This window comes from Procambarus clarkii, chromosome 39 (assembly GCF_040958095.1).
Source record: "Procambarus clarkii isolate CNS0578487 chromosome 39, FALCON_Pclarkii_2.0, whole genome shotgun sequence".
Taxonomy (NCBI): Eukaryota; Metazoa; Arthropoda; class Malacostraca; order Decapoda; family Cambaridae; genus Procambarus; species Procambarus clarkii.
In genome coordinates this window covers 4,416,809-4,429,200 of record NC_091188.1, presented here as the reverse complement: position 1 = coordinate 4,429,200, position 12,392 = coordinate 4,416,809, and the positions used below count along the sequence as shown (strand labels likewise).

The 12,392-nt window shown below is 45.1% G+C and overlaps 2 protein-coding genes across 3 annotated transcripts in view; one reads left to right on the top strand and one right to left on the bottom strand.

Moving 5' to 3' along the window:
* The window catches only part of LOC123760315 (seminal metalloprotease 1), a 38,703-nt gene extending 29,825 nt beyond the window's left edge, over positions 1-8,878 (top strand). For both annotated transcript variants that reach the window (XM_045745893.2, XM_069338331.1), the window contains exons 6-8: positions 725-921; positions 5,775-5,874; positions 6,626-8,878. In XM_045745893.2, the coding sequence (XP_045601849.1) occupies positions 725-921; positions 5,775-5,874; positions 6,626-6,797 (469 nt within the window). In that variant the 3' untranslated portion in view covers positions 6,798-8,878. The remainder of the gene's footprint in view (positions 1-724; positions 922-5,774; positions 5,875-6,625) is intronic.
* The window catches only part of LOC123760314 (fas-binding factor 1 homolog), a 77,468-nt gene that overhangs the window by 63,690 nt on the left and 1,386 nt on the right, over positions 1-12,392 (bottom strand). The window lies entirely within an intron of this gene.

Genomic DNA, 12,392 nt, shown 5'->3' with positions numbered 1-12,392 from the left:
GTATGCACGCCACGGTTCACTATCTCCAGCCCTTCCGGCCGCGCCTCTCACTATCAACTTATACCTTTCACTCGTTACATATTCATGTAAAATAGTTTGAAAATTTAATTCAGCTTTTAGGTCAGTCGTTGTGTATACAGTGATAACGTTACGTGTTTAATTACGCCATCCCTGGTGTTTAATGTAATACATTTTCAAGAGATTCTATAATATTTCTAAGAAATCACAAATAGTTCTGCAAATTTTCTTTAGACCTACGTGTATGTTTATCAAGGTATCTTGTATGATAACACCATTGTGGACAAAGTGTGCAGTTATATGCCAGCTTAATACTTTCTTTTAAATAATACTTCATAAAATGTACTAACACGCGACTACTGGACCACACAGCCCTAAACCTCCACTATCCATCACCATCAACACTACCACTGGACCACACAGCCCTAAACCTCCACTATCCATCACCATCAACACTACCACTGGACCACACAGCCCTAAACCTCCACTATCCATCACCATCAACACTACCACTGGACCACACAGCCCTAAACCACCACTATCCATCACCATCAACACTACCACTGGACCACACAGCACTAACACAGACGTTCCAGTACCAATAACAACACTACTGTCCCTTATACGGGCTCACTATAACCCGTGCTACTTGGAACTTTGTTCCAGGTAGCGAATCTTTAACAACAACACTACTGTCCCCTTGCAGCTGCTGGTCGTTCGTCGGGAAACGCGGGGGTCAGCAGGTGGTGTCCCTCCAGGCTCCAGATTCTCACTCCAAGCGCTGCTTCATCTCCCTGGGGAAGCCCATCCATGAGATGCTGCACGCCCTGGGCGTCTTCCACGAACAATCGCGCGCTGACAGAGACGAACATGTCACCATACTCAAACACAATATCATTCCCAGTAAGTCAATTAGTCTTGACACACTATCAGCAAGAACAGCCTCACTGTTGGGTCATTCAGAAAGATGCTCCAATTTCGTAAGTTATATAATGTCGAGGTTCGAATTGCCAAATCCGAACTTCGAGCGCCAAACCCTTACGACTATATAGCACTGGGAAGGGGTCAGGATAAGGATTTGGGATGGGACGGGGAGGGGGGGGGGGGGAAGGAAGGGTGCCCAACCACTTGGACGGTCGGGGATTGAACGCCGACCTGCATGAAGCGAGACCGTCGCTCTACCGTCCAGTCAAAGTGGCCAAAGTAACAGCAGTAAATAGGTTATTTTGTATACACTTTATAGAGTCCAGTTGGCTAAGGAACCTGTACAACAGTTGCTTGATGGTTGAGAGCCGAGACCAAAGAACCGAAGCTCAACCCCCGCAAGCACTAGGTGAGTACACACACACACACGCACACACAAAATCTTTATTTACCTGTTACAATTTCTTTAAATAAATTATAACCAATTTTGTTTTAATTATAAGGGGAAAGGCGCCAAGCCATTACGACTTTATGGCACTTGGAAAGGGTCAGGATTAGGATTTGGGAATGGACGGGGAGAAGGAATGCTACCCAATCACTTGGACGGTCGGGGATTGAACGCCAACCTGCATGAAGCGAGACCGTCGCTCAACCGTCCAGTCAAAGTGGCCAAAGTAGCAGTAGTAAATAGGTTATTTTGTATACACTTTATATATCAGTACAATCCGCGCGTTGTTGTCGCCAATTCAATTCCGCCTATAGTACTGTCGTTGATGTATTCTGTCATCGGTGTACACATCCGTGTAGTCTTCGTGGTCCGGATAATGGTGGGAATCAGCTGATGGCCGCTATGCGGGAATATAATCTGGTAATATGTTGTCCTCGTGGGCCGGATAGTGGCGGGAATCTGCTGATGGCCGCTATGTGGGAATATAGTCTGGTAATATACTCTCAAACTCCCCCATGGCATCTACTTCCATATTAATACAGGGATCTAATTCATTTGTTATTCTGAGTACCTGCCATATTGCCATCCAGTCGGCAACTGGCCCCATGCTGTCTTTGAAGTCCCTGATGATGAGCCAGGAGTCGTGGAGCGGTGAGCGCGTCACATAGTCCAGGAAGGTGAGGGCATGGTAGGCGCAGGTTTGTATCTTCGGGTACTGGAAGGCCGCCTCCACCGCCGTCACTTGGGTTCTGGAGATGCCATGATTCTTGATGTAATCCCAGAACCGGTAGTGGACACCACGGGACGAGGAATCGTAGTAGAGGAAGCGTCCGTCTCCACACCTGTACACGGCCACAGCGTGGCCACCGTCCCTGAGATCCACAGACACCATCATACCCTCTCCCCGGGCAAGCATTCCCTCACCAGCGAGGTATTGATCTCGTAAAAATCGACATCGCCTAAGGGGGCGTCGTGTCCTCAGGAAAATATCCTGGACGTCTCCCTCATACAAAAGTCGAATAGTTTTCAGGTAACCATGATACTTATCGATGAACGCTTCCGTCCTACGGAATCCTTCTTCAGTCTTCAACCACTTATCCATTCCTTAAACTCTCGGCGGCTCGGGTGTTATTGATATATTACATGGATAAGGACATGTTATTTATATTCTATATGGTGTAATTTAGTTAAGATGGTACCTGGAGCATACTTAGATTGTGTTCCGGGAAATCTTCTACTCCCCAAGCATGACTGGGGCAAGTTGGGGGAGGTGTAGGGTAGGGTAAGTTGGGGGTGGTGTAATGTAGGGTAAGTTGGTTATGGTGCAGTGTAGGGTAAGGTGGTGGTGGTATAGTGTAGGGTAAGTTGGTTATGGTGCAGTGTAGGGTAAGGTGGTGGTGGTATAGTGTAGGGTAAGTTGGGGGTGGTGTAATGTAGGGTAAGGTGGTGGTGGTGTAGTGTAGGGTAAGTTGGGGGTGGTGTAATGTAGGGTACGTTGGTTATGGTGTAGTGTAGGGTAAGGTGGTGGTGGTGTAGTGTATTGTAAGTTGGGGGTGGTGTAATGTAGGGCAAGTTAGTGGTGGTGTAGTGTAGGGTAAGTTGGGGGTGGTGTTGTGTAGGGTAAGTTGGGGGTGGTGTTGTGTAGGATAAGTTGGTGGAGGTGTTGTGCAGGGTAAGTTGGGGGTGGTGTTGTGTAGGATAAGTTGGTGGAGGTGTTGTGCAGGGTAAGTTGGGGGTGGTGTTGTGTAGGGTAAGTTGGAGGAGGTGTAATGTAGGGTAAGGTGGTGGTGGTGTAGTGTAGAGTAACTTGGTTGTGGTGTAGTGTAGGGTAACTTGGTGGTGTAGTGTAGGGTAACTTGGTGGTGTGGTGTAGGGTAGATGGTGGTGGTGTAGGGTAGATGGTGGTGGTGTGGTGTAGGGTAGATGGTGGTGGTGTGGTGTAGGGTAGATGGTGGTGGTGTGGTGTAGGGTAGATGGTGGTGGTGTGGTGTATGGTAGATGGTGGTGGTGTGGTGTAGGGTAGATGGTGGTGGTGTGGTGTAGGGTAGATGGTGGTGGTGTGGTGTAGGGTAAATGGTGGTGGTGGTTGTATAGGGTAGATGGTGGTGGTGGTGGTGTAGGGTAAATGGTGGTGGTGTGGTGTAGGGTAAATGGTGGTTGTGTGGTGTAGGGTAGATGGTGGTTGTGTGGTGTAGGGTAGATGGTGGTGGTGTGGTGTAGGGTAAATGGTGGTGGTGTGGTGTAGGGTAAATGGTGGTGGTGTGGTGTAGGGTAAATGGTGGTGGTGGTTGTGTAGGATAGATGGTGGTGTTGTGTAGGGTAGATGGTGGTGATGGTGTGGTGTAGGGTAGATGATGGTGGTGGTGTGGTGTAGGGTAGATGATGGTGGTGGTGTGGTGTAGGGTAGATGATGGTGATGGTGTGGTGTAGGGTAGATGATGGTGGTGGTGTGGTGTAGGGTAGATGGTGGTGATGGTGTGGTGTAGGGTAGATGATGGTGATGGTGTGGTGTAGGGTAGATGATGGTGGTGGTGTGGTGTAGGGTAGATGGTGGTGATGGTGTGGTGTAGGGTAGATGATGGTGATGGTGTGGTGTAGGGTAGATGATGGTGGTGGTGTGGTGTAGGGTAGATGATGGTGGTGGTGTGGTGTAGGGTAGATGATGGTGGTGGTGTGGTGTAGGGTAGATGGTGGTGGTGTAGGGTAGATGGTGATGTGGTGTAGGTTAGATGGTGTGGTGTAGGGTAGATGGTGGTGTAGGGTAGATGGTGGTGTGGTGTAGGGTAGATGGTGGTGATGGTGTGGTGTAGGGTAGATGATGGTGGTGGTGTGGTGTAGGGTAGATGATGGTGGTGTGTAGGGTAGATGGTGGTGGTGTGGTGTAAGGTAGATGGTGATGGTGTAGGGTAGATGGTGATGTGGTGTAGGGTAGATGGTGGTGTGGTGTAGGGTAGATGGTGGTGGTATAGGGTAGATGGTGGTATGGTGTAGGGTAGATGGTGGTGTAGGGTAGATGGTGGTGTGGTGTAGGGTAGATGGTGGTGGTGTAGGGTAGATGGTGGTATGGTGTAGGGTAGATGGTGGTGGTGTAGGGTAGATGGTGGTGTGGTGTAGGGTAGATGGTGGTGGTGTAGGGTAGATGGTGGTGTGGTGTAGGGTAGATGGTGGTATGGTGTAGGGTAGATGGTGGTGTGGTGTAGGGTAGATGGTGGTGTGGTGTAGGGTAGATGGTGGTGGTGTAGGGTAGATGGTGGTGGTGTGGTGTAGGGTAGATGATGGTGATGGTGTGGTGTAGGGTAGATGATGGTGGTGGTGTGGTGTAGGGTAGATGGTGGTGATGGTGTGGTGTAGGGTAGATGATGGTGATGGTGTGGTGTAGGGTAGATGATGGTGGTGGTGTGGTGTAGGGTAGATGATGGTGGTGGTGTGGTGTAGGGTAGATGATGGTGGTGGTGTGGTGTAGGGTAGATGGTGGTGGTGTAGGGTAGATGGTGGTGGTGGTGTGGTGTAGGGTAGATGGTGGTGATGGTGTGGTGTAGGGTAGATGATGGTGGTGGTGTGGTGTTGGGTAGATGATGGTGGTGTGTAGGGTAGATGGTGGTGGTGTAGGGTAGATGGTGGTGGTGGTGTGGTGTAGGGTAGATGGTGGTGATGGTGTGGTGTAGGGTAGATGGTGATGGTGTAGGGTAGATGGTGATGTGGTGTAGGGTAGATGGTGGTGTGTAGGGTAGATGGTGTAGGGTAGATGGTGGTGTGGTGTAGGGTAGATGGTGGTGATGGTGTGGTGTAGGGTAGATGATGGTGGTGGTGTGGTGTAGGGTAGATGATGGTGGTGTGTAGGGTAGATGGTGGTGGTGTGGTGTAAGGTAGATGGTGGTGGTGTGGTGTAAGGTAGATGGTGATGGTGTAGGGTAGATGGTGATGTGGTGTAGGGAAGATGGTGGTGTGGTGTAGGGTAGATGGTGGTGTGGTGTAGGGTAGATGGTGGTGTAGGGTAGATGGTGGTGTGGTGTAGGGTAGATGGTGGTGGTGTAGGGTAGATGGTGGTATGGTGTAGGGTAGATGGTGGTGGTGTAGGGTAGATGGTGGTGTGGTGTAGGGTAGATGGTGGTGGTGTAGGGTAGATGATGGTGTGGTGTAGGGTAGATGGTGGTATGGTGTAGGGTAGATGGTGGTGTGGTGTAGGGTAGATGGTGGTGTGGTGTAGGGTAGATGGTGGTGTGGTGTAGGGTAGATGGTGGTGTGGTGTAGGGTAGATGGTGGTGGTGTAGGGTAGATGGTGGTGGTGTGGTGTAGGGTAGTTGGTGGTGGTGTGGTGTAGGGTAGTTGGTGGTGGTGTGGCATAAGGTAGATGGCGGGTAGTGACGACATCTTGTCTCAACAGAGTACTTCAACAACTTCGGCAAGCAGAGCGCCGACAACACCACCTTCCCTTACCACTATGACTACAACTCCGTCATGCATTACGGCGACAACTTCTTCAGGTATGGTCACTCTTCACCAGGTGTGGTCACACTTCACCAGGTGTGGTCACTCTGCACCAGGTGTGGTCACTCTGCACTAGATATGGTCACACTCAAATTCAGTCACACTTTAGTATGGTCATTTCACTCCCTCAGTCGTGGGTATGACAATAATATTTACCTCTGTGTCATTCATTCATGATTTTCGTACTTTACATGTGTACTTTAAGTTTAAAATTTTAATATATTTGATTATTGTGTTTGAGGCTATGCTTCTGTTCCATTTTCGCATTATTACATTTATTTAAATTTTTGCTAATCTTCGTGTAAATAGTTTATTTTATTTGTGGTTTCCTCTCATAAATTTATAAGTTTTTACAGTAAATTTACAAGTCAATACTTATTCGGTTTAATTGTTTCCGAATATATGTTAGAAGCAGATGATGAAATCATTTTGATTTAGCAATAATATATGAGTCAAGCCTAACGTTTCAATAATTTAATTTGTTTACTTTCTTGGATGAGCAGTGAATGTACCCAGAAACTTATTATTGATTTTTCATTTATAATGAATGAAATATATTCATTTGCAATGAATGAAATGTTATAAACACCTTCATTAAATCATTTGAATTCAAATGGTAAAAAAGAAAACTAAGTTTGATTGCCGTATATACACAATAAAGTAAAGTTTTCTCCAGTTCAATATTATTGACTCTGATGTACACGGAGGCGCTGCTTTGTGAAGGTAAATGGACTATTTTCCATACAGTTATTCCCGGTACCAACCGACCATCGTGGCCAAGGTCGAGGGCGTCACACTGGGCCAGAGGATCATGCTGAGCAAGCTCGACTGTCTCAAGCTCAACCACCTCTACGGCTGCCTAGACCAACCTCACCTTAGACAAAAATACACCAGTTTTTGCAAATATTTGGGTTTATGATGAAACTGTTCCCCTCAAATGTGATGATGTGGTGTTTGGTTATATGTGACATCAGAGGCTTCCTTGTATGTACATTGTTAAAGAATTTAGTGTGTTGTGTGTATGTGTGTGTGTGTGTGATTGGATATTGGAAGAAGCCCACCAGGCTTCCATCATTTTCTTGATTTCCGCTATCCGTCGTGGGCATTTTGGTGATCCCACAGTATGCTCGTCTCTACATAGGATGCATTTTGCGTTTTTTTTTTCGATGCATTCCTTGAAATGATGAACGTCGGTGCAAATGCTGCCCTTTCCAACCTATTGAGTACATGTCCTTGTTTAATGGTCAAGTTGGAAACATTGTCGCACTGTTTTATTCGGAAGTGTCTGGATCGGTGTCAATAATATACCAAAGCACTTTAAGCCAGATCCTTCTGCAAGAGTTGCTTGAACTGGAAACTAGAACGTTTGATTGTTATGAGCTAGTTTCCATCTCTTCTGATAATTATGCAGAAATAGCAGTCAATGTCAGGTTAGATTGCTTTCGATGATCTCGGTCGGTTTGTCGGCTATCCACGAATTTATTCGTTTAACAAATTCGGTCCGATCAACTTGGAAACGTCTTGTGGGATGCGCAAGACACTGGCTTCTCGTAGTGCGGCCAGAATTCAAGGTTAAGTACTCTTTTGAAGGGATTCGAGAAAACTAGTGTAGAGATCATCGCCGGTATCAGAGATGTGGACAGGTGCCACGTTGGTAATGCCGCCGAGAACGTCCAGTATATTTCACTCCGGGTTTGCTTGCGGGTGCCTCGGGGCCGGATTTTGATTTGTTAATCATTGTGATAATACCATTAGGAGAGTACTATAAGACAAATACAAGCAATTCCTACACAGAGGTTTAATTGCTAATGTCTCAACGACAATAATTAAAGACGTGAGAACGCTCTTGAGGATGCAAGCTTGCAATCTTCTCCTTCGGATACCTGACACTACTTTAGAAAGTAATCCAATACAACAATACCTTTAGTGACAAATTAAATGTCAGATCCGTCTTAAACCCTGACATACGTTGTTCTGAATTCAAAAACACCCGCCAACTGGTCCCCCCCCCCAATAGCAATCCTAGTGGTCTGATTCAGTGCGGGTCCTCTCAATGCTGTCCATTGATTGGGTCGCTGAATTACACATCGCTTATTGGTCAATGCAATATTTCCAGCTGTTTGGTTCCTACTAATCTGTTAACATTAATTTCAAATGCAACGGCGTTAACTTTTCAACCTTGTTCAGGCTGACACATTAATAGTAATGTGCGGTGCACACACAATAAATCTATGAAACAATAAAATTTATAATATAAAGTTGATGCCTAATGAATGTCTGACACGTACAGTAAGAATATTACAAAGTTCTAGGGCTCCTGTAACACTGCAAGAATGTAGATCAGGCCAAATATGTCTGGAGAGGCGGACGGTTGAGTTACTAAGAGTTGAACAGATCAACTGCTGACACATGGAACTAATCCTGTGATAATTTATTGTGTGCATGGAAATGTAATATTTTAAAGCAGGATTAAGTATTATGTTTGAGGGAATGAACAACATTATTTATATCCTGAAAATACAAATAGGAAATAACAACAAGTAATAACTCATGCACTTCACAAAATTTACATAACATTAACAGCAGCCTCTTCCTTTTTGACAATGTTCAATGTAGGAGTTTCTCAAACACGAAATGTTTTGACTCGGTTGGTACAAGTATTACCAGACACTATGGCGAGTGCTGACGTATGAGGAGATACCAGCGAGGTACTTCTGTGAGCTCCCAGCGAAAGCTACTCCGAGAGGTATGATGGAGAGTAGGAGAAGCCTAGCGAGATATGTGCGATAATGACGGCATAAGACACAGTAAACGTGAGGTCGTGGCATTAGTGTGGGTCTTACAACAAGGCCTTTGGCTCATCATTTTTCCCCAATACTGGCTGCATAATTCAGCCAAACTTAGCCCAGATATGCCGTAGACAATATTCAAAATGTTGATAATAAAAATGGACCGTCTTCAGCCTTGAACCGAATCATGTCAATAAAGTTTGTAAAGTCATCTAAAAATAGTTTTAATTTACCCCAAAATCCCATTTGATAAGACAAATCAGCTTTAATTATTTAATATGTGATGACAGCGCGGCAGCTTCTCTACACCATACGGAAAACACTTTTTCACCCTAAATCACGAGTAAATGGAACGGGTTACAAGAGGAGATCGTTGAGGCAAATCCAATAAACAAATTCAAAAGGAAAAACAGGAGAAACGAAAGATTTTACATTTACTGACCAGGCGACGAAAATGCGGAGCTAGTGAGCTATCATTCGACTCTTAAAATGATCTAATCCAATATAACTAGGTAAGTATATTGGAAGCATGTTGTTGTTAAAGATTCGCTACCTGGAACAAAAAGTTCCAAGTAGCACGGGCTATGGTGAGCCCGTGTATTGGAAACAATATGCATCATCTGACACTTTCGCGACGGAAGAAATGTTCTTAAACCTTAACCTTACTTTACCTAACCTCAAGTAAGGTAAGGTTACCTTACCTTGAGGTAAGGGGCGAAATGTGTCCACTGCTGTGCTGGGAACATCGCCGTGCACATAAGTCAGTCATCACCATTATTGTGATCCAATACTTAGAATTATATGTAGGCTTTCATATATGCATGAGGCTTTCCCTGGTATATTTTACTCGCGCACGCACGCACACCCAGTCAAAGTAGTTAATAAATGGAATGCTTTAGGAAGTGATGTGCTGGATGCAGATACCATACACAGTTTGAAATGTAGAGTTGATAGAGCCCAGTAGGCTCCAGAATCAGTAAACTAGTTGAGAGGCGAACCAAAGAACCAAAACTCAGCCCCCGCAACCACAACTATGCGAGTACATACACACACAGTAGATATGATAGAGCCTAGTAGATTCAGGAATCTGTACACCAGTTGATTGACAGTTGAGAGGCGGGACCAAACAGCCAGAACTCAAGCCCCACAAGCACAACTAGGTGAGTATACACACACACACACACACAACATTAATTCAGCTTATCAAAAGTACTTCATGAATTTTATAGTTCTACGCCTAAATAACCTCGATAAAAGCCAAAACGTACATGAATACACTAGTTTCCTGTCCCCCGACAGATAAAAGGATGGATTTACAAGTCAGTAGATTGGATATATCCTTCCTTCCTTCCTTCCTCCCTCCATCCTTCTGAGGATGTATTATTAAATACGAAAGTACTTAAGAAAAATCCTGTTTCAATTCTTCCTTCGTGGTCTGTATATATTATATATATATGTGTGTGTGTGTGTGTGTGTGTGTGTGTGTGTGTGTGTGTGTGTGTGTGTGTGTGTGTGTGTGTGTGTGTGTGTGTGTGTGTGTGACTATGGGAAACTACAAAGCGAACCATATTTACTTGAGTTATGTATACAATATCTCGTGCAGTCTCCGTTTTCTTTGTTTGAAGCGAGAGGCCCATCGTCAGATTCTCACGTAAACCCGTGAACCAACCACTCGGTCGGGTTCCATCCGATCCACGGGTCGTCGTCACCCTTAAATCAACAACAACAATCGTATTGTTTCTTTTTCTTTTAAAGAAACTCGCCCATGTTATCAATAACATTAGCTAATGTGTTTAGGCATGTTCTAATCCTACTTTACATTAGTTTCCCCCAGTGTAGACTGCCCTGCGTGTGGCGAGTCTTATCTCTTGCTATCCATGTGCTTCATTCTCATGTCTTCGTTGCTCTGGTTTACTTGGCAGCCTCTCGATCCAGAGCGGAAACACTTCTCCGTTATGAGCATTGTTCTCAGTCCATACACACACAAGCCGACATTCCACGCGTTCATTCCAAACTTGTTTTTCCTTCAAGTAATTATTTATGTCCGTAACGCACACGGATTGATTTGAGGCTTTTGCTGATAAAGCTTTTAATTGCTTACTCTTATGCTATTCCGTTTCATTACTCTTAGGTACACAGAGCTGTTAACGATATTAATGTCCTTGGCATGTGCTACCGTTGCCTGTTAGTGGTGGTGCTCTCTGGGTCACGCCAACAACTGAGTGACAGACATCCCACCAAACACACATCGAAACTACGACGTTGGTACAACGTTCGAACAAGTTTTAACCCTTCCTAACCAGTTATAACAACCAATATAGCAAGTTGTAACAACGTTCTAATACGTCATAAACACGTTAAGCCAAGATGTAATAACTTTATTACAAGTTGTAACAAGCGGAAAATAGAGACAGTTTCGGTTTGTGTTGTCTATATAGACACGAATATACAGAGCGCTTCATAAGTATGAACCATAAGACTCAATGATGGAACTGGTGATATCACGAGCACCAGAATGAAACTGAAAAATAATGATAAACACATAATGGTTACAGATTTACGAGAGACTACACTACACACATAAATAGCGTGTTGTATCAAATGAACAAATCCACAAGGGCCGTGACGAGGATTCGAACCTACGTCCGAGAGCATCCTAGACGCTGCCTTAATCGACTGAGCTACGACATGGTATAAGATGGCCAAACCCCTTGTGGATTTGTTCATTTACGAGAGACCTTACATTACACACATACTGAATAGCCTAACCGGTTCCAGTACCTGACCCAAGGATTAAATCGCAATATAAACAAACAAAAGAACTCTGTCAATGATCGTTAGCTGCCATATCACAGCATCAAGTGCTATCAACGTCACTCTTGGCCATTCTCATCAACAATGATTTACTATTTACCGAGATCGTCGGCATTACCTGCTTGATACCTGGTTGATGGGGTTCTGGGAGTTCTTCTGCTCCCCAAGCCCGGCCCGAGGCCAGACTTGACTTGTGAGAGTTTGGTCCACCAGGCTATTGCTTGGAGCGGCCCGCAGGCCCACATACCCACCTTTGCATTATCAAGGTTTCCAAAAAATCTTGATTTTGAGTCTCCCGAGGGAGGTGGGGGGGGGGTGAATATTTGAACTTCGACTAGAACCATTATGTGGAGCATAGCTATGTTTGTTCAGCTTATTAGAACAACTCAACGGGTTCACAAATATAATTATCCCTTTTTATCTAGTCTGTGGCAGGGAGTCCAGGCCAGAGAACAGGAATAAATTGTATATTTTTTGGCCATTGTTATAGAGTGGTTCACAGTTGAACCCTCTGGCACCTGTGTGACCACCTGCGTGATGAACAAGTTCAAGTTCAAGTATGTTTATTGAGATAAGCAATAAATACATCTCAAAGGGATAGAGTAGCTTAGGCTATTTCTACCCCCCAACGCGTGCTGAACAGTCTTCAGTATATGCCGTTCTCTCCCCAGATCTGACTAGCGTGATGTTATTAAAGGATTAACAGCAAACAGCCGTGACCTTGAGACACACGTGGTATGATGTATTGTTGACTTACCGGGCCGTCTAATGAAGGCTGAGAGATCGTTGTCCACATCTGTTTGAGGGAAAATGTATGTAAAGACCTGAAGCGACTGTTGTGTGACTCGGGGAGCTGGTAGTTAGCGGCAGTTAATGAGGGTTGTGGTTTTGGTGGTTTGGGGGGAGTTGTG